At 44.5% G+C, this 19,968-nt stretch overlaps 1 protein-coding gene across 1 annotated transcript; it reads right to left on the minus strand.

Annotated features, from left to right (window-relative positions):
• Positions 1–1,517: 1,517 nt before the first annotated feature.
• AKAP14 (A-kinase anchoring protein 14) lies at positions 1,518–12,150 on the minus strand. The gene is made up of 5 exons (XM_087829453.1): positions 11,394–12,150; positions 11,209–11,300; positions 5,338–5,517; positions 2,388–2,440; positions 1,518–1,631 (listed from the first exon to the last, which is right to left on the minus strand). The coding sequence occupies exons 1-5, from the start codon at positions 12,148–12,150 to the stop codon at positions 1,547–1,549; spliced, it is 1,167 nt and encodes a 388-aa protein (XP_087685579.1). The 3' UTR covers positions 1,518–1,546.
• Between the last annotated feature and the right edge of the window lie 7,818 nt (positions 12,151–19,968).

Below are 19,968 nucleotides of genomic sequence, written 5' to 3' on the forward strand. Positions count from 1 at the left end.
TTTTGTGATATATGAATACTGTGGATTTTCATTGTATTCTCCTGTCTCCTCCACAGAGTAGATACTCAACAAATGCTTGTTGAGTAAATGGAAGAAAATATATTCATTTATTTCAGAACTTTACCATTTCTTTCATCAGGGTTTGTTCAGGAAAGATGTACCAAGAACAGCTTCGGTAGCATATTTTTGGAGAAGGGAGGAAAGAATAAAAGGACTAAGAGTATTTTATTTTCAGCTCATAAGAGTTACTGCTTCAAACTATGTTTAGTCACCTGAGCCATATGTCTAATAAGAAGGCTATTGTATTTGAAATACTGTATTTTTTGTATTTTTTGTTTTCCAAGGAGACTTATCTAGTTTCCTACCTCCTTACCTTTTGCTCTAAGATTGTTCCCTCCTTTTTTATTTATTGTACAAATATAACAGTTAAAAATATTTTAAAAATTACCCACAGCCTTTCTACAGCAATTGTGTTTAGGGGTCTGTGTTTACTTCCAGTGCTTGTCTCTGTAAATATGTATTCTAATGTACCTATAAGTAATCACTCCTAATGTAGTTTGTCTTTGGTGTTTTAAAATTTTGCAACCAGGCAAGACAACCTCACAGGGATGGTAGGAACAAGTGATAATCTGGCTTGAGGATGGGAAGAAGACATGAAATAAATAAGGGTGGAGACTGAGCCTTCCATGTTTCACTGCCCCCAGTCCTGAAGCCACCCTGCTGCCATCATGATTGTGATGCTGTGTTGTGGCAGGCAGCATGCCCAGCTTCAGAGTTTCAGAATGTATTTAATATGAGGCTTAACTCATAATAAATGAAGGGGTCTGTGAGTAGAGAAACCCTTCAGACTGGTTATAGTATGAGCTGTAGAACTGTTGCCATTTTTTCTGTTCCGCAGTTGTGCCCATAAAGAGGTGTGTCTGGCCCTGGCTGGTGTGGCACAGGAGTTAGAGTGTCGGCCTGCACACCCAAGGGTCATGGGTTCAATCCCCAGCCCCACTAGGGTGCATACGGGAGGCAACCAATTGATGTGTCTCTCTCACATGGATGTTTCTCTATCTATCTCTTTATCTCTATGTCTCTCTCTCTCCCTCCCCTCCCTCTCTTCCTCTCTCTCTCTCTAAAAATCAATGGAAAAAATATCCTCAGATGAGGATTAACAACAACAAAAAAAGAGGTGTGTCTGGGCTGGACACTTAGCTCAAATGGGGAAATAGGCAGTCAAGTATCAATCTCAGTTGGTCTGATAGGTGAATTTTAGCAACTCTCTAAACTCAGCTTCTATACCTGTATGACTCTGAATGATGCAGAGAATCATGGGAAAACCCTTTTAGGAAATAGAAAACAACGTACCAGTTACTCTGTTAGCATGATGGAAGTTGCCAAATGGAAAATGAATGAATGCAAACAAAATACAGCTGATTATGTGCCACGAGTTTATTGTTCAATAAATATTATGTGGTTTGATGTGCAGTATGGTGTTTTTAATACATTCTGATTAGAAATCAAATCAAAAAACATTCTGTAAGAATCGGACACAATTGAATTAGAAGGGAAATGACTTCATTAAAATATGTTTGGCCTCAACCATGTCCCTCACCCAATTTTCTCGAAAACGAGTCGTTCCTGGTCTGCAGAGGAAGAAAAGCAAATACACCAAAAACTTTTAAAAATAAAACATTGAGACAAAGATTGATTCCCTGTTTACTCTGTTTCATTCCTGGTGAGCAAAAAGCCTTTGGGGGGGGAGGGGCGATCACTGTCTCTATTCCTTAGGCCCAATCAATAAAAGAATTAATGAGCTTATATGTAAAGATTCTTTAAGAGAGCTGCTATACAAATAAAAGGGAATATTATACATGAGTTAATTCCATGTAATTGTGAAGTTTGCCATAGAAACAATAGACATGACCCACTTTACCACCACCCTACTCCAGCAACTAATCCTCAAGTTTCTAATCACTAAAAAACAAGACATTAAAAAGCAAACAAAAACAGCCTGGCCAGTGTTGCTCAGTGGTTGAGCATCAACCCATGAACCTGGAGGTCACGATTCAGTTCCCAGTCAGGGCACATGCCTGGGTCGTGGGCTCAATCCCCAGTCAGGGGTGTACAGGAGGCAGCTGATAATGGCTCTCATTAATGTTTCTATCTATCTCTTCCTCTCCCTCTCTGAAATCAATAAAAAAATATTTTTAAAAAGCAAAAGCACAATTTCTAGAACAATGGCAGTGTCTTACTTTCAGTCCATCCTAATGGGGTAGGTGGTCCAAATGGGAAAGGTGACCATTACATGAATTATCTGTGGCTGTGGGCCTGCTGGGTTCCTAGGGTGTGATGACCTTTATCTGCCACCCATTTAAAATAAGTCTCCAAATGTTCATTACCTGTGAAGTAGTGACTGGCCTTCAAAGGTATAAGAGACTTCAATGGGTGCATCCTAAGAGAGAAAAAGACAGTTGTCAGCCTAGACCAATCATACCAAGTCATGATTCCTTCCATCTCTATACTTGTCCATACATACACTCCTAAATCTCTAGACTTCATCTCCCTTGTGAATTGGGAGTCTGTAGGCAGTAGTTTTTTGTCACGTCAAACCTCGGTTCTCCAAAAGATCTTTTGGGCAACAGATACCTTAAACATCGCCACAATCTTGGAAACAAATCAGGAGAGGCTTATGCTCATTGATAGGAGCTTGAGTAAGTCATTTACCTTCTTTACATGTTCCAGTTTATTCAACTGACAGTAGCTACTTTACCTCTTAGGAATGGCACTAGAATAAAATAATATAGATGAACAAAGTTTGAAAACATGTTTAAAGCAGCATAAAAACGTAGGTTGTAATATTGTCTCCGTGGTCCCCACCGATTCTCCCCTCCAAAATTATACTCGGAATTCTGAGCAAGGGCCCTTCTCCCAAGCCCTCTCTCTGTGGTTTATGGTCCTGTTTACTTCCACCAGCATTACTTTCTGATCTCTAAACTTGCCACTTAGCAAGACTGCTGATGGTAGGATATATGACTAGGAAAAGCAAGAGCTCCACATATTTTACCTCTTTCAATTCAGGTTCCAAACTCTCTGACTAGATAAGTTTGTACTAGGATAGGATGAATATAGGATATAATTAGCTCACTATGCAGTCACATATAAAGCCTTAGAGTCAGACAAGGATTCAAATAACTTTTGTGAAAGGATGGAAAGCAAAGGGGCTATAACATTTTAATGTCTGCTCTGTTCCAAGCATTATGCTTGGTATCAACCCTGCTCCTCTAAGAACCCTATGCCTGGATTCATGTTATTTTTACTCTTTTCACACCAGCTATCAACATATCTCAGATTCATGGTCTACCTAATGGCTACAATCAGTCATTCTTTCAAGTATTTATTGTCTATGATTTGCCAGGCCTTGTTTTACAGGAAGACAAAAATCTCTGCCTTCATGGAACTTACATTCTGGCAGTAGGAGCCGACAAAAACAAGATAAATTATATAGAATATCAGAAGGTGGTAAAAGTGTTATGGATAAAAAGCAAAAGCTTTGGCAGGTGGGGGACTGCGAGTAGAAAGTGCAGTAGAAAAGGTGACAGAGCAGGCCATGCAGTGCCTAGGGGAGAGTGTTCCCGTCAGTAGGAACAGCAAGTGCAAAGGCCCTGAGGCAGGACTATATTATCAAAGAGTAGCAAGATCAGAGTGGCTGGAGAGAGTGAGGGAGAAGGAATAGTGGGAAAGCAGAAATAACAGGGACCAGATAATGCAAGGCCTTGTAGGCCCTTACTACTCAAAGCATAGTCTGTGGACCTGCAGTATCAGCCTTGCCTAGGAGCTTCTAAGTAATGCAGAATCTCAAGCCCCACCTCAGACCTCCTGAATCAGAATCTTCCTTTTAACAAGATTCCCAAATAATCTGCATGCACTTTGAAGTTTGAGAAACACCTTGCAATGTGTTTAAACAGAGGAGTGACATAAATTCATTTTATAAGGGTCACTCTGGCGGACTGCTAAATTGAAAAGAGACATGATGAGGGCAAGGGTGGAGGCAGAGGTATCAGTTAAAAGGCTATTGAGCCCGGCCGGGTGTGGCTCAGCAGTTGAGCATCGACCTAGGATCCAGACGATCGGGGTTCGATTCCTGGTCAGGGCACATGCCCAGGTTGTGGGCTCGATCCCCAGTTGGGGGGCATGTAGGAGGCGGCTGATCAATGACTCTCTCATCATTGATGTTTCTATCTCTCTCTCTCCCTCTCCTTTCCTCTCTCTGAAATCAATAACGATATATTAAAAAATAAAATAAAATAAATAAATAATAAAATAAAATAAAATAAATAAAAAATAAAATAAAATAAAATAAAATAAAATAAAATAAAATAAAATAAAATAAAATAAAATAAAATAAAATAAAAAAATAAAAGGCTATTGAGCCTGGCCGAATATGGCTCAGCAGTTGAGCATCGACCTAAGGTCCAGGAGATCGTAGTCCGATTCCCAGTCAGGGCACCTGCCTGGGTTGTGGACTCGATCCCCAGTCAGGGGCGTGCAAGAGGCAGCGGATCCATGACTCTCTCATTGTTGATGTTTCCATCTCTCTCCCTCTCCCTTCCTCTCTGAAATCAATAGATATATTTAAAAAGAAAAAAGGCTATTGAAATCATCTTGATGAGAGGTGATGATTTCTTGGACCAGGGTGGTAGAAGTGGAATGGAAAGGAATTGTTGGATTCAGCACCTATTTTTGAAGGTAGGGCCAACAGAATTTCCTAATGGATTGAATGAGGGAGCTGAGGTTGTCAAGGATGATGCCAAGGATTTTGGCCATCATCTGAGATGAGGAAAACTGCAGGTAAGGTTTGGAAGGGAAAATTGGAAGTTCAATTCTGGTTACAATAAGTGAGATGTTTCTTAAACATCCAACTGGTCGAAGTCTGGGCTGGAGATATAAATTTGGGAATCATAAGCTAGAGGTGGCCCATTTAAAGCCAGGAGACTGGGTATGATCATCAAGGCAGTGAGTATAGAGAAGAGGTCCAAGGCCTAAGCTTTGGGACTTTTCAATATGAAGAGGTTGGTGGGAGGAGGAGAAACTGGTAGAGACGGAGAAGGAATGATCAGTGAGGCAGGAGGAAAACCAGGGAGTATGTTGGTCTAGGAGCCAAGTGTAATGTTCCATGAAGGAGGGAGGGATCAGCTGTGGCAAGTGCTGCAGATGGGCCAAACAGTATGAGGACAGAAGTACAACTATTAAGTTTTACAAAGAAGAGGTCGTCAATGACCTTGACAAGAGAAGTCTCCATTTGCATTGAAGTCTCATCAAAGGAAACAGGGCAGAAAAGGAAGAGCTTACCGGAGGTTTGTTTTTGTTGAACTTGATGGTGAAGAAGGCAAAGGCAGAGCCGAAGGCTGTGGGTGTCTGAGAAGTTGGGACACTCCAGCGTACAGAGTAGATGTAGTGGAAGCTGTGAACCAGGTCTCTCGTCTCTATCAACTTTGTGTAGTGCACCCAGCGGTCTTGATACTCCCAAGTCTGTTTCATAGAAAAAAAAAAAGAGCACACAGAGAAGACAAGCAGACTTCTGTCCAAGGCCTCTAGATAAAGGCAGAGCACAACAGTAGGGGTTATGGCCCTGTTTCTGGAGTCCTCTAACGTTTTTTATTGGGATTCAAACTAGTCAACTCCCCATTATCTCCACAAGTGGAGGAGAGAAAAGGTCGAGCTGAAATGAAATGAGTGACTAATGCAAAGATCACTTGACATTGGGCTTTGGACTGTAGATTCACATGCTCAGATGTGGGTGTGTACATACACACCACACATATGTACACACTCATTTTCTTCCAGACCCTTTCTCGGGCAGCAAGTTTGGTTAATTGGAAAATAATTAGAAAGTGACTAGAATATGTGGTCTGCTCACTTTCCTCAGGGAGACCTAAAGGTGTGACTAGAAAGTAACGAGGCTGATTTTGCAGTTTTTGAAAATCAGACTCACTTCATTGCAGTCATAGGTAGTATATAAAATAAAGTCAGAAAAGGAATGAGTTGGGGAATAGGATCTTCCAGATCCCTCAGATCCCTGTCTACACCCTTGGAAGAGCCTCCCTTCCAAAGCACAAATCTTACCAGCACCTAGAGTCCACAGAAGTCATAACACAGCCCTGATTCTTATCACAGGGCCTTGAATGCTATAGGTACTTAACAAGTTCAAGTCAACCGAACCCCCTTGGGCTGGCTATCAGGGCACAGGAAACTTCCAAATCAAAAAAGATCCTGAATTAAGATGAAGGTCCACAGCTTGGCCAGCGTGGCTCAGTAGGTTGAGCATCGTCTCCCACATACCAGGAAGTCACTGGTTCGATTCCGGGTCAAGGCACATTTCTGGATTGCAGGCTCGATCTCCGGTAGGGGGTGTTCAGGAGGCAGCCAATTGATGTTTCTCTCTCATCAGTGTTTCTACCTCTCTCTCCCTCTCCCTTCCTCTCTGAAATCATTAAAAACATATTTTTTTTAAAAAAGATGAAGGTCCACAGAAGGAAGGAAGTGGGACAATCCCAATGATGTGTGGAAGGAATGTGGTAGGAAATGGTAAAATGATTCCAGGCTCTCCTATTAAAAAAAAAAAAAAAAAAAAAAAAAAAAGCAGTAGGCTGAACTTCTGCCTCCGCATACTTTATTTCAAGTTTCTACCAAACTGACTATATCAGTCAGCCAGAGAGGAGCACCAGACTCCAAATTCCTTTAGATTAGGGACTGTCTTCCTTCAGAGATCATTCCTCTTAATGAAGTTCAACAGTCAACCCCTTGAAGCCCATAGAAGCGTGCCCCTTTTTTAATCTTTCTATAGTATTTTATATATTTTTTTAATTTATCTTTACTGTTGAAAGTATTACAGATGTCTCTTTTTCCCTCCATTGAGCCCCTCCACCCCACATCCACCCTCCCCCACAAGACCTTCTCCACACTATTTTTCAGCCCTAATGTTTGATCTGTCACATAATCATGCACTTTGTAGCATTGGAATGGTCCTTAGAGATCATCTAATGAAGCCCCTTACTTTACAGATGAGGATACTGGGGCCTAGAAATGGGGAAGGACAGTCCAACACAACAGCTGGGATGGGGACACAGGGCTCCTAAGCACCCACTCCAGTTCTCTCTCTACCCCACCAGATGCCTCAGTTCTAAGATTTTCTTCCTCTCAACTTGGTGTGTTAGTGTGTTTTTTCCCCTTTTGGGAACTAAGGCAGCTTTGGCACATTGAACACAACTATCTCCATCAGGCCAATCTCTTCCCATTTTTATCACTGTGCAGGCAGCTGGCTTTCATGTAGCTCCAATGAGTGTGTGTTATCCTTGTGTTTTGTAATTTTTACATGACCTTGCTTCATATACTCACTTCCAGGAAACAGTATCTCATTGTGCTATTCTACCATGGGTGGCTTAGCCCATTACATATTACTGGACACTCAAAATCAACAGGCACTGAAAGTATATGCACAAAACTGTTACCAATGGTAAGTGACCTTTGAGCGAGTAGAACTGGGTATTGTGGGGGTAAAGGAGTAACTTTCGTTTTCTACTTTGTGCCTTTTTGCTCACTGGTGATTTTTATAATGATGCTTTATTTTTATTATAAGAATAATTTAAACTGCGTGTTAGGCATTGGAGGTTTTCCAGTTTTTCTCCTACAAAGAACTTGTGTCTGTTCTTGTTGCCAGATTACATTTCTGAAGAGAATAAACCAATTATTGGGCCCATTGTCAATGTAGAAGTGTACGTATCCCCGCCTAACAAGCACATAAGCCTTCTGACACCAGCTTTAATCATTCTTATTCACACTACAATACCTTAAAATCTTTTGAATATGCATTTTTCATTGATAGTAAAACTCTGCATGTTTTTTTGTCATCAAAAAGTCCATTTCCACCCAGCCAGCATGGCTCAGTGGTTGAGCATTGACCTATGATCCAGGAGATCATGATTTGATTCCCAGTCAAGGCACATGCCCAGATTTTGGGCTTGAACCCCAGTGGGGGGCGTGCAGGAGGCAGCCAATTGATGATTCTCTCTCATCATTGATGTTTCTCTCTCTCTCCCTCTCCATTCCTCTCTCTGAAATCAATAGAAATACATATACATTTTTTTTTTTATTATTATTATTTTTTAAATATATCTTTATTGATTTCAGAGAGAAGAAAAGAGAGGGAGAGAGAGAGAGAGAAACATCAATGACGAGAGAGTCATTGATAGGCTGCAGCCCGCAACCCGGGCATGTGCCCTGACCGGGAATCGAACCCCGATCGACTGGATCCTAGGTTGACGCTCAACCGCTGAGCCCGGCTGGGCTATATATTTTTTTTAATGTTGTTTCCTACTATGGTGAAAAAAGTACATCAGACAGACCTATGATCAAAACTTCATTTTTCTGCTTAAACATAAAGACTTTGGGCCTATTGCCCAACTTCTCTGAGCCTCAAGATTCCTCATTGGTCAAATGGGTACGCTGATGTACCTGCATTCAGGTTTGTTCTGAAGATTAAATGAAATAATGCACATGAAGTGTTTAGCAGGCTTGGCACACAGCAACGCTCAGTAAATGGTGACTCCTTATTTGCCATCCCCTGATGTATGGTAGACTCTGGGAAATCTGCACTAAGCTAGAGAAAGCTCTCCATCAGAAACGCCTGGCACTCAGATGATAGACTTCACTTCTAGGGCTCGCTGCATCAGTGGGGCTGGGAACAGGGTGATCTGATGTCGTGAGTTATATAGAGCTTTTAGCTTTAGAGTCACCTTCTACTTTCTAAGTGTCTCTATCTGCACAACAGCCCTACAAAGTGGGTAAGCCCTTCATCTGTGAAGAAATAATGGTAGAGAGAGAATAAACCTGTTCGTGTATTTAACACTTATTTATAGAGCACCTACGTGTACCTGACATGTCTAGGGGCTGGGAACAGAGAAATGAACAAAAGTCTCTGCCCTCATAGACCATATGATCTGGTGGTGGAAGGAAAGCAATAGGGTAAATAAGTAAAATCTAATAAGTAGATCTAAGTGCTAAAGAAAAAATAAATCAGAGAAGGAGAGTTGTAATTTTCAATGAGATGGCTAGGAAAGGCCTCAATGAGCAAGTGGCATCTTAACAAAGATCTGAAGAGAGGTAAGGCATGAACCATGAGAATAGATCTCAGGAGAGAGTGCTCCAGAGAGAGGGAACAGCAAGCGCAAAGGCCCTGATGTGGGGACATTCCTGGCACTTGAATAGCAAAGAAGCAGGTGTAACTGGAGTAAGGAAGGTGAAAAGGGAGAGGGTAGTAGATGATGGAGTCTGAGCAGTAAATTGAGGGGGAGGAGGGGACTCGGATCATGTTGAACCCTGTAGACCATTGTCAGGACTTACTTTTGCCTTTTATTCAGAATAACCAGTGAGACTTGCAGGGGAAATTTTTCTTGCTTGTTTTGTGTCCCATTCCAGTCTGATTCACAAACCTTTGATACAGCAGGTAGACTTTTGTCCAACCCCAAATGGAGGTGTACTTCAGAACAAGAAGGCCCAAGGAAAATTAGCATTCTGCACCATTCATCTTCACGATGCCCTAGATCCATGCACACCCCCTCTGTTAATATGAGCATTCTAAAGTTGGTGTTGGAGCCCTGGCCAGTGTGCTCAGTGGTTAGAGTGTCGGCTCATGCACTGAAGGGTCACAGGTTTGACCCCTTCTAATGGGAATGGTGAGTTGTGCCCACTGGAGTATAAACAAAAGGTATGGAGCCAGAAATACGACCTTTCTTCATTCTCACCTGACCAGAGCTGCACAGGGCTTAGGAACACAGAAAAAGAGACAACAGGGCTGGGAGTTTCGCCTCAACCAATTTCAACTGGTCTCTTTTCCGAGGAAATACAGTGAGTGGGGATTTCAAGTGATTCTTCTTTATCCAGCGGCCAGTTTTGCAAAGCAACCCAGGGCCTTTTCACCAGAGCTGCCAGGTTAAGCCACACGAATGGGTTAGAGCCAGGCACAGGAGGAAAAGAAAAAGGAATTCACAGGCCCATGCATCTGAGTGCGTGGATAATATGTTCCAAGGGTCCAGCAAAGGGACTTTTGATCCACGTCCATCCCCTCTGTTAATCTGAGCATTCTAAAGTTGGTGTTGGCGCCCTGGCTGGTGTGGTTCAGTGGTTAGAGCATCGGCCCACACACTGAAGGGTAGCAGGTTTGATTCCTGGTCAAGGGCACATACTTGGGTTGCAGGTTCTACCCCCACCCCGGTTGGGAGCACCTACAGGAGGCAACCAATCAATGTGTCTCTCTCACATCAATGTTTCTCTCCCTCTCTCTCTCCCCGTCACCCTCCCTCCCTTCCACTCTCTTTAAAAATCAATGAAAAGCCTGGCCGAGCATGGCTCAGCGGTTGAGCGTTAACCTAGGATCCAGGCGATCAGGGTTCGATTCCTGGTCAGGGCACATGCCTGGGTTGCAGGCTTAATTCCCAGTCGGGGGCGTGCAGGAGGCAGCCGATCAATGACTCTCTCATCATTGATGTTTCTATCTCTCTCTCTCCCTCTCCTTTCCTCCCTCTGAAATCAATATTTTTTTTTAATCAATGGAAAAAATATCCTCATGTGAGGATTAAATCAATCAATCAATAAAATAAAGTTGGTGTTGGAGAAATCTTGTTTGAGAGAAGCAACTTCCTCCTTAGGCCAATAGGACCCCATTTAGAGCACCAGGTGGAAAAATTGCTTAACTGGGAATATTAGATTTTCCTAGGAAAATGTGAGGTTAGGATGATACAAGCACAGGGAAATACGATTGTGCTTTTCACCTTCAAAGACTATCACGTCTTGATTTTGGAATCCACATGAAGACATTTAGTTGCCTTTGATATCATCTAGGGATTCTGGACTTTGAAGTTTTCATCAAAGAAGAGCCTTTTTGCCCGGCGGGCGTGGCTCAGTGGTTGAGCATTGACCCATGAACCAGGAGGTCACTGTTCGATTCCCGGTTGGGGCACATGTCCGGGTTTCAGGCTCGATCCCCAGTAGGAGGTGTACATGGGCCAGCGGATCAATGACTCATCATTGATGTTTCTATCTCTCTCTCCCTCTCCTTTCCTCTCTCTGAAACCAATTTTTAAAAAGTAAAAAAAGAAGAAGAAGAAGAGCCTTTTTATTGTTCTTTACCCTTGTACACCAAGCTGGAGTGGTCAACTAACTTACCAAAACAAACTCCTCAATTTGTTCACGACCCTTTTCTGGTGTGAATTCACCGTGTGTGAGCCAGTCGATGTTTTGGATGGTGTATTCATCATCTTCTGCAAAAAAGATGTGAATTTGTTAGTTGCCTGGTAGTGTGACATTATATAACAAGACAGTCCTTTAGGAACCCAAACAGGATTACTTACCTTCCACAGTATTAACAGCAGCGGTGATGGCACTCTTAGCTAAAGCTAGCGCTAGTTCGGTCACACTGCTGTCTTCTGTATCCTTTGCTGGTTCAGTCACATTGATCTCTCTATCTACTGCTGATTCAGACACATTGCTGTCTAGATCCATTGCTGTTGGTTCAGTCACACTGCTGGTTGTATCCATGGCTGCTGGTTCAGTCACATTGCTGTCTGTATCCATTGCTGGTTCAGTCACCTCACTGTCTTCTTTATCCTCTGCTGGGTCTGTCACCTCGCTGTCTTCTTTATCCACTGCTGGGTCTGTCACCTCGCTGTCTTCTTTATCCATTGCTGGTTCAGTCACTTCACTGTCTTCTTTATCCACTGCTGGGTCTGTCACCTCGCTGTCTTCTTTATCCACTGCTGGTTCAGTCACCTCGCTGTCTTCTTTATCCACTGCTGGATCTGTTACCCTGCTGTCTTCTTTATCCACTGCTAGTTCTGTCACCTCACTGTCTTCTTTATCTGTTGCTGGCTTAGTCACCCTGCTGTCTTCTTTATCCACTGCTGGTTCTGTCACCCTGCTTTCTTTATCCACTGCTGGTTCTGTCACCCTGCTGTCTTCTTTATCCACTGCTGGTTCTGTCACCCTGCTGTCTTCTTTATCCACTGCTGGCTCAGTCACATTGCTATCTTCTTTATCAATCAATTGGATGGGAGGATTTTTATATACATCTACTATATCCTTAAATCTGACAGATTTAGTCTTCTTCATTTTCTTTTGGCTAGAAAAAGAAACTCAAGAAGTTACCGTGCGTGTATGTGTGTGTGTGTGCATGTGCGTGTGCATGTCCGTGTGTGTATATGCACACTCGCACACACATACACATGCGTACACACTGGTAGAAGTACAGACTATCTCTTGAAGAATCACAAGAGACCAGGAACCGTTGTTTCCTCTAGGGAGAGGATTAGGGGTTGGGGTAGGAGTGAGGCCTCACTGTTTACTCTTTGTGCCTGGCCACTGAGATCTGCTTTTCCTAAAAACCAAGGATTTTCAGATTCACATAACCATGAAGGCTTAAAATGTAGTAGAATGATTCCTAACTTCTTTGGAGTTCTAACAATATTGATTTCTAGCTGAGTCTTTAATACAGCCTCAAACCCTGCTTTAGGCATCTAAGAGCCCATGACTCTTTAAAGATAAAGTGAATTTAAATGATTGGAGGAAAGACAGTATAGGAGGAGTTGGTGTTTCAGGTTTTTCTCTAGGATTTTCCAGATATACAATTATGTCATCTGCCAGAAACTATCATTTTTTACCATCTCTTTTCCTGAAATATATAAGTAGTAACATTGGTTAATACTTCTAGAAAAAATGTTAAGTGAAAGTAGAGATAAAGAGCATCCTTCCTTTGTGTCTGATTTTAATGGGCATGCTTTCTGGCATTACACCATTAAGGGCCATGCTGGTTTATGGCTTGAGATTCATCACATCAAGAAAATATTTGGCCCTGGCCAGTCTTACTCAGTGGTTAGAGCATTGGCCCATGGACTGAAGGGTCCCGGGTTTGATTCCAGCCAAGGGTACATACCTCCGTTGCAGGCTCGATCCCGCACACCGGCACCTGTGGGAGGCAACCAATCTATGTGGCTCTTTCACATTTCTCTCTCTCTCCCTCTCCCTTCCCCTCTCTCTGAAAAACCAATGGGAAAAATATCCTTGGGTGAGGATTTTTAAAAAAAGAAAAGAAAATATTTGCCTGCTCATTTTAGTAAGGTGTTCATCGTAAATGGTAGCTAATATTTCCAAATTCCTTTTACATCTATTGAGATTGTGAAAATTAGAGTTATCAGGGCTGTGAAGGGTTCATCACAGAGCTAGGAGTCTTTGTACCTTTTCCATCTTTTTTTCCATCTTTTCTCTTGAGTCATAGAATCTTTGTCTGCTATACTTAACTCTCTTCACTTTGGAGAAGTCACTTACTTCTAGCACAGTTTTAAATTCCTTGCAGGCAGTCCTTGCATTTGGGGGTGCTGCAAGAAAATGGGTATTTCTCTCCAAAGGAAGCTATTTATTTGTCTATAAATAGCAACTCCCAGTTTTCGGTGTTTAATGGCCCTGTGATATTGTGCACTGGCTGCCTTTCACTGGCCCTTCCAGATCCACTCTCCCTCATCTCCCCTGCTCTCTCCCCTGGAAGGCTGATCTGGCTCTCCCTGGCCCTCTATCTTCCAGGAGGTTCCACACAATGGGGAGACCAGGCTGAACAGAGGAGAGTGAGTTGAGGTATATATTCCCCAGGGGGCTGTCCCCCTGCAGGATCACCTAGGCTGGCTGTATGGAGAAGGTAGGTCCTCACTTCTTCCAGGGCAGTTTTCTCACAACTTCCCAGTCTGGTAAGGGTAACCATTCTCTCCCTTCAGCCCTATGACCCCACTGTGACTAGCCCTGGGGAGCCGTGCTTGCCCTTGATTCCCCACTGTCAGCCCATGCTTTGTAAAGATCCCCTTAACCCTTCCCTACCTATCCTACTTTTAGTATGCCAATTTTTCTTACCACGTTCATGAAATGAGGAAGCGAAGCTCACACCCAGACTGTCCAGCTCCACCGCAGCCTGTGCTCTTAACTACACTGCTTTCCTCCCTCCAAGATTCACAAAGAGTCGTGGGGACCTGTTCTCATATTTCCACCTGGAAATGTCCAGTGTTCTGATTCTCTTTGTGTGAGCCTCTTTCAAAACGGCTCACCCTTTGTTCCCTTTCTGGACATCATCATTGGTCCCAGGGTGTGGTGGGTACTGAACAGCCTTTAAACATTCTGGTAACAAATGCTGACTCGTGTTCATTTGGGTCTTCATATGAGCATTTGAAGCTCAATTTGCCTCTGCCTCAGTTCCCTATTGCTGCAGCTGGGTGGTGACCAGGGCCACCTGCTAGGGGGAAATGGAATCTTCCCAGGCTACCCATTCCAGAACTGGGAGTGAGGGAGTCTAAAGGCCCTTAACCTTGGAGAAGTGACTTTCCCCAGCCCGATTTGGCCAAAGCAATTTGCTGGAAACTCCGTAGTTAAAGGACAATAGAGTGTTTTTGGTAAACTGGTAAATTCGGTGTGCTTTGGTGAGTCCATACAATAACCCGCTCCTTCAGAAAATGGCCCATTAGGTGACTTGGTCAGTCAGTGACTTGGCTTTCAGCAAATTACTTGTTGATGAATTGACTGGAAGCCAAATGTATGACTTTCAACACCAAGCAAATGAGGAGGGAGCTTTATCCACAGAAGCACCTCCTTAAGACCTTCCCCCAGGGTAGCCCTGTGCTACAACAGGAGAAGGAAAGTGGGGAGCAGGGCTCAGGAAGCAGTTCTGATCTTATCCTCACACATCTGTGGGCACAAACCACTCTTAAATGTCCCTGTGCCTGGCCTCTCCTAATTCTTTTTCTCCCCTTCCTTTCCTAAGAGGTGGGCAGAATGGGTGTGAAGGGTCAGGGGTGTGGTCAAGTTTGGGGTCTGGGTGATGAATAGGGAGAACCACTGCAGGTCCTTTCTGTGGAGCCACTCCCACCCTTCACAACCCCTAATACCTGAGTGAGCAGATCCTTGTATGGAAAAGTGGTAGCCAGGGAAGCCTCAGGAGTCTCTCAGCAGCTTTTCCCCAAGATTCCCAGAAGGAATGTTTACAAGCGCTGCCAGGGCAACACCCGTTTCAACCAATGGGAAACAAAGTCCAAAGGAGAACTCCCACTACTTTTGTTAGTAAAGGAGGGGGCTAGTCAGTCACAGCAACAATCTGACTTCCAAAGCAGGACGGAGCTGTAGTGTCCATGCCCAGCTTCTCCCAAGCAGGAGATGAGCTGGCAGGGCTGTGCCAGGGGGGAGAGCAACAATGAGTCTCACAGTTGCTAGGTACCAGGGTCCTCATTGTGTGCCAGCCACTGTGTGAGGTCATTTCCTCCTCACAGCAGCCCTGTGAGGTAAGTATTAGTATTTTCATTACAAGTGAACAAACTGAGGCACAGTATTAAAGTTGCCAAAAACTCAAACCCAGAGCTGTCCAATTTCTTGACTGAGCTTTTTACTTATTTATTCCCAAATTTTGAGGTTAGAACCTCCCCTGTGTGCTTATTTTCAAAGATGTCTTTTTTTCATTGATTCACATTTAAAAAAATAATTTATTGAGGTAAAATTGACATTACATAAAATTAACCATTTTAAAGCAAACAACTCAGTGGCACTTAGCACATTCACAGTGTTTTTTCCACCACATTTTAACATCTCTGAAATGGGGATTCATCATTCAATCAATGATATATTATGGTTTAATTGATAGTGTTTTTAAAAATTCTTCATAGTGGAATATAAATGAAGGTGCACTTTTCAGATGATGGTGTCTTAAATTAGTTGAAATATGGTATTTGGTGGTCTTCTTGGGTTTTTGAGGGAACATACATCATATTTGGTGCACCCCACTCATTTACTGAATATCTTATGTGAATCCAGGATGAGCTTATACTATAACAGTTATCAGTATAGACCCAGGAATAATTCACTTAACATTTCTAAGTTTCTTATGAGGATCAGAAAATTAATGTAAAGACTGAGAACAGTGCCTGATACATCATAAAGTCTCTCTATAATGGTTAGATATTATTTCCAGTATTATTATTAATAGCTGTAGTACTATAAAGTGTTATTTTAAATGGTGAAATCAAAAGTTGTTGGCCTTGTGTTAAGACTCAGTTTTATTTTGTGAATTTTATTAATCCATGAAGTCTTCAGGGCTGGGAGCCCTGCCCTTAACCACTGTGCTCTGCACATGGAGTGGTGGGCTTCTCACCCTAAAACAATTGGTCTCAAGCCCAACAAAGAAAGGAAAGTGTTTTGCTTAGTGTCCTCTTTAGCAGGAAGAAATGCTGGGTCTGCTGCCTGAAGACACCACATACATCAAGGTCCCATACACAGGGAGCCTGTTGCTGAGATGGTGTAGTTGATACCATTGTAATTAGATAATTATTAATAACAGGAAAGGAACAAAAGGAAGGCCGGACATTACAGGCATGTTCCCTGCAAAACATGGGGGGAAGGGGGCTGGACAAAAGGAAGATAAATGCATGCCCAGTAAAGTTGGGATGACTAGGGAAGATGTTTGTTGTCAGTTACACCAAGGAACAAAGGTCATTGGTCAGAATGGCTGTGGCAACTGCAAGTTCAAGGAAATCTGGAATATATAATCCCCTGGCATTCTCCTGTGTGGCCCACGGCCAGGCAGACCCTCACACACAATGGACTAATGGACTGCAACTAGCCTGATGCTGTACTGGACCTGTCTCCAACATGGAAAGGAAACTCTGGACACTGGCTTTGCTTCTAGTTTTACTGAAACATGGCTATACATCTTCTATGACTGGACTAAAGGAAATGGGACTTTAGAAACACAGGGATTTAATTCCACGCAAATAAAAATCACTTGTTCTCTTGCGCAAGTCTGAGAAAATTCTTTTTCTTAGGATATGGTAAGAACTCCACTCCCCAGCAGCACCCAGTGGGAAGAGGACCCCACCACTTCATCCAAAATCACAGTGAGGTCGGGGACTGGGATTGGGAGAGAAGAAGGGTGGAAGTGAGTGTGGCTTAGTTGGAGGAACTCAATCTCTGATCCCAGAGGGTTTTGTAGGGGTCCAGAACAAGTCTCCCCAGAGTGTGCCCCCCTGGCATGCAGATTATTTTGAGCTGAAAGTAAAACTCAACAAACTCACGAAGAGTTGTTTTTTTATTTTTACTTCCTCCTTACCTGCTTGAGGGAATTCATAAAGAAAGACTACTTCAGGAAGAGAGCCTCTGCATAGCCACCTTAACATAAATGAACTAAGTGTGGCAGACAGGGAGGAACCTGCAATGTCCGTCAGATGTCAGACTCCCCTCTGTGCCCCACTGTTCCTGGATGGCTCAGCAAGAATGTTTAGCCAAATCAACTGCTAGGAACCTTCTAGTGCCACAGCGTGCCTTGATCCACAGCCCTGACCCTCCCCTGGGTTCCTTGGGGTAGTGCGGGGAAGCTGGAAACACTAGACCCAACAGTAACTTCCTTCCAAAAAGGCAGAGCTCTAGCTTCTTTTGTGTCAAGCTTTTGTGGGCAAGGGCAGTAAGATCTCTCCGAAAAAGACCTGAGGCCACTGGTAAGAGGCCCAGGGTAAGGACATGGCCTGGGAGGGCTGGCAGTGGAATTCTTAATTGCCCAGGGGATAGAGAGATGCAGGTGAGGGATGAGAAACTCCTTGTGGGCAAACTGCTTTCATGCGGGAGCCAGGAGAGATTTCCCAGCCGATTAGAGAGGCTCCTCTTTGAAGTAGGAGCTTAAACTCCCCTGGATCAGAACTTGACCACCCAGCCAAAGCCCTCACTGAAGCGAGGAATTCTGGCCTCGGGCGCTCCAGATTAGAGGCCTTTTGAACTCTCCGGCAGCACCGAGGACAGGTTCTTCCAAACCTCGCCCTGCTCTTCCGGGTGCAGGTAAGTGTGGAGACGTGACTTGGAAGACCCCAAGAAGGAGGGGAGAGATGCGACGCGCAGGTGGGGCCAGGGAGGAGGAACTGGCCAGAGGCTCGCCCAGCCCAGCCTCTTATTCCTCAGGAAGGAACAGACTGCAGGCTGGCAAGCCCCAAGCCCCAGTCCCCATCTTGATGCCCCTGCCCGGCCCTGAGCCTCCCCTATCCTTGGGGACCCCTGCCTCCCCCCTGCGCCCGCCGTCCACCGGACAGAACGGAGAGAACGTGGAGCCTGTGCACGAATATGTGCCACTGCCGAACGCCGCGGGCCTTCCAGACAATGCTCAGGGACAGTCCCCTTCTAGACCGCAGGCCGTCCAGGTGAGTGTCCTGGTCCTGGGAGACGGAGGGCTGGGCCTGCCCGCAGGGGCCGAGGCTGCCCCGAGGAACAGCCCCGGAGGGTGGGGGGATGGGGGAGGAGGGGGCTGGGCCTTACTTGCCCCACCTGCTGGGGGATGGGGGCAATTTTGTAGGATGGATTTGGTGCTCACTAGAAAGAATTGTTTTGGAGACCTTTTCTGGTCTCCACGCTGTTGCCTTCTTCCTGAATTGAGGACAATTGGGGAAGAGGCGTCTAAGCACGGGTGGCTGACATCAGAGCCCGGGAATTGGGGTTCATCTCCTCAGGACTCCACACCCTGGGCCTTGATTATATTCTTTCCCACCCACGTCCCTTCAGTCATGTTCATTCCCTCTCAGTTTCTGCCCTCTCCGCCTTTATACCCTCAACTCACCCCACCATCCCCTTCCCTTCTCTTCCTATCCCTTTCCCTCTGCTTGCTCTTCCTCCTCCCTGCCTATGTCTGGCAAGGGTGTCAGCTCTTGGGGATGAAGCTCTGGCTAAATGCGGACATTCTCTTGTCAGGTGAACCCAGTTAGTCAGCACATATCTTTTTGGGTGTTTTTTTTTTTTTTATGTTTTTATTGATTTCAGAGAGAGGAAGGGAGAGAGAGAGAGAGAGAGAAACATTGATGAGAGTCATTGATCGCTGCCTCCTGCACGCCCCCTGCTGGGGATGGAGCCCGCAACCCCGGGCATGTGCCCTGAGGGGGAATTGAACTGGGTCTCCTGGATCCTAGGTCGATGCTCAACCGCTGAGCCACACTGGCCCGGCAGCACATATCTTTTAACCTGCAAAGTGCAGGGCTGGCAGGCACTGTGGGGAAGTGAAGTCCAATAAGACAAGATTCCTACTCTCAATGCACTTCCAGTCAGTGGGGAAGATAGGCGCGCTCACGTGAAAAGGTAACCAGCAAGTCAGATATAGCAAGCCATCCTGGATTTGGGCAGGTTCTAAGTAATTGTGGCTGAGTGACCTTGCTTCAAATCTAAAGGGCTACCAGACTGTACCAGGGAGGGGAGGGAAGTGGTAGGAGCCCAGGGCCTTTCTTAAAGCTGAGGCCCACCTCCAACAGTAAAAGCCACAGACCCTAAATACAGTACTAGTCAGTCCCAGATGGGCAGACCCCTGAGAGTTGTGATGTCACAAAGACCTCTCAGAACATTCCAGCCATCCTTGAGCATGCGGAGCTGCCACAGGGTGAGCGCATCACTGAACAGTGCCTTGCTTAGAATACAAGCACTATGACAGAGCTGTTCCTGGATGCCTGGACTTCTGATGGTGATGCCCTGTTGTTCTGATCCACAGTCATAACTACAGTGGGCTGCTCTTACAGGCACTGGCTGAAAACTCCAGGGTTGCCCCGGAGACCTAACCTACCCTACCCCTTATCTCGTAAAGATAGAGAGGCTCTTAGAGATAAGAAAGCAGAGCAGGCTTCTGCGGGCTGTGCTGTTTTCTGGCCTGTAGAAACAAAGGGTATTAGGCTTAAAAGGAAAACTCTTATCTGCTGAATAAAACTGACACTCCCCAGCTGTGTGGTAGGTGGCACACAGGCGGACAGGTGAGGTACACCAAAGAAAATCTTAAACACATGGGAAAGATTTTTGTCTTGTTGGGGCATTATGCTCAGCGTTTCCACTGTCTTTCCTACATTTCTTCTACTGTTTTGGGAATTACAGTTCTTCGGGGTCATAATTGAAATC

Source organism: Miniopterus natalensis, chromosome X (assembly GCF_054644295.1).
Source record: "Miniopterus natalensis isolate mMinNat1 chromosome X, mMinNat1.hap1, whole genome shotgun sequence".
Taxonomy (NCBI): domain Eukaryota; kingdom Metazoa; phylum Chordata; class Mammalia; order Chiroptera; family Miniopteridae; genus Miniopterus; species Miniopterus natalensis.

What these genes read in the sequence shown, in the direction of transcription:
- AKAP14 (XM_087829453.1), bottom strand. Translation starts at nt 12,150, where the DNA reads ATGAAGAAGACTAAATCTGTCAGATTTAAGGATATAGTAGATGTATAT. An exon ending in TGCTGTTAATACTGTGGAAG is followed by an intron (nt 11,301 to 11,393) that starts GTAAGTAATCCT and finishes TTTTTGCAGAAG; the next exon opens with ATGATGAATACACCATCCAA. An exon ending in AAATTGAGGAGTTTGTTTTG is followed by an intron (nt 5,518 to 11,208) that starts GTAAGTTAGTTG and finishes TCTATGAAACAG; the next exon opens with ACTTGGGAGTATCAAGACCG.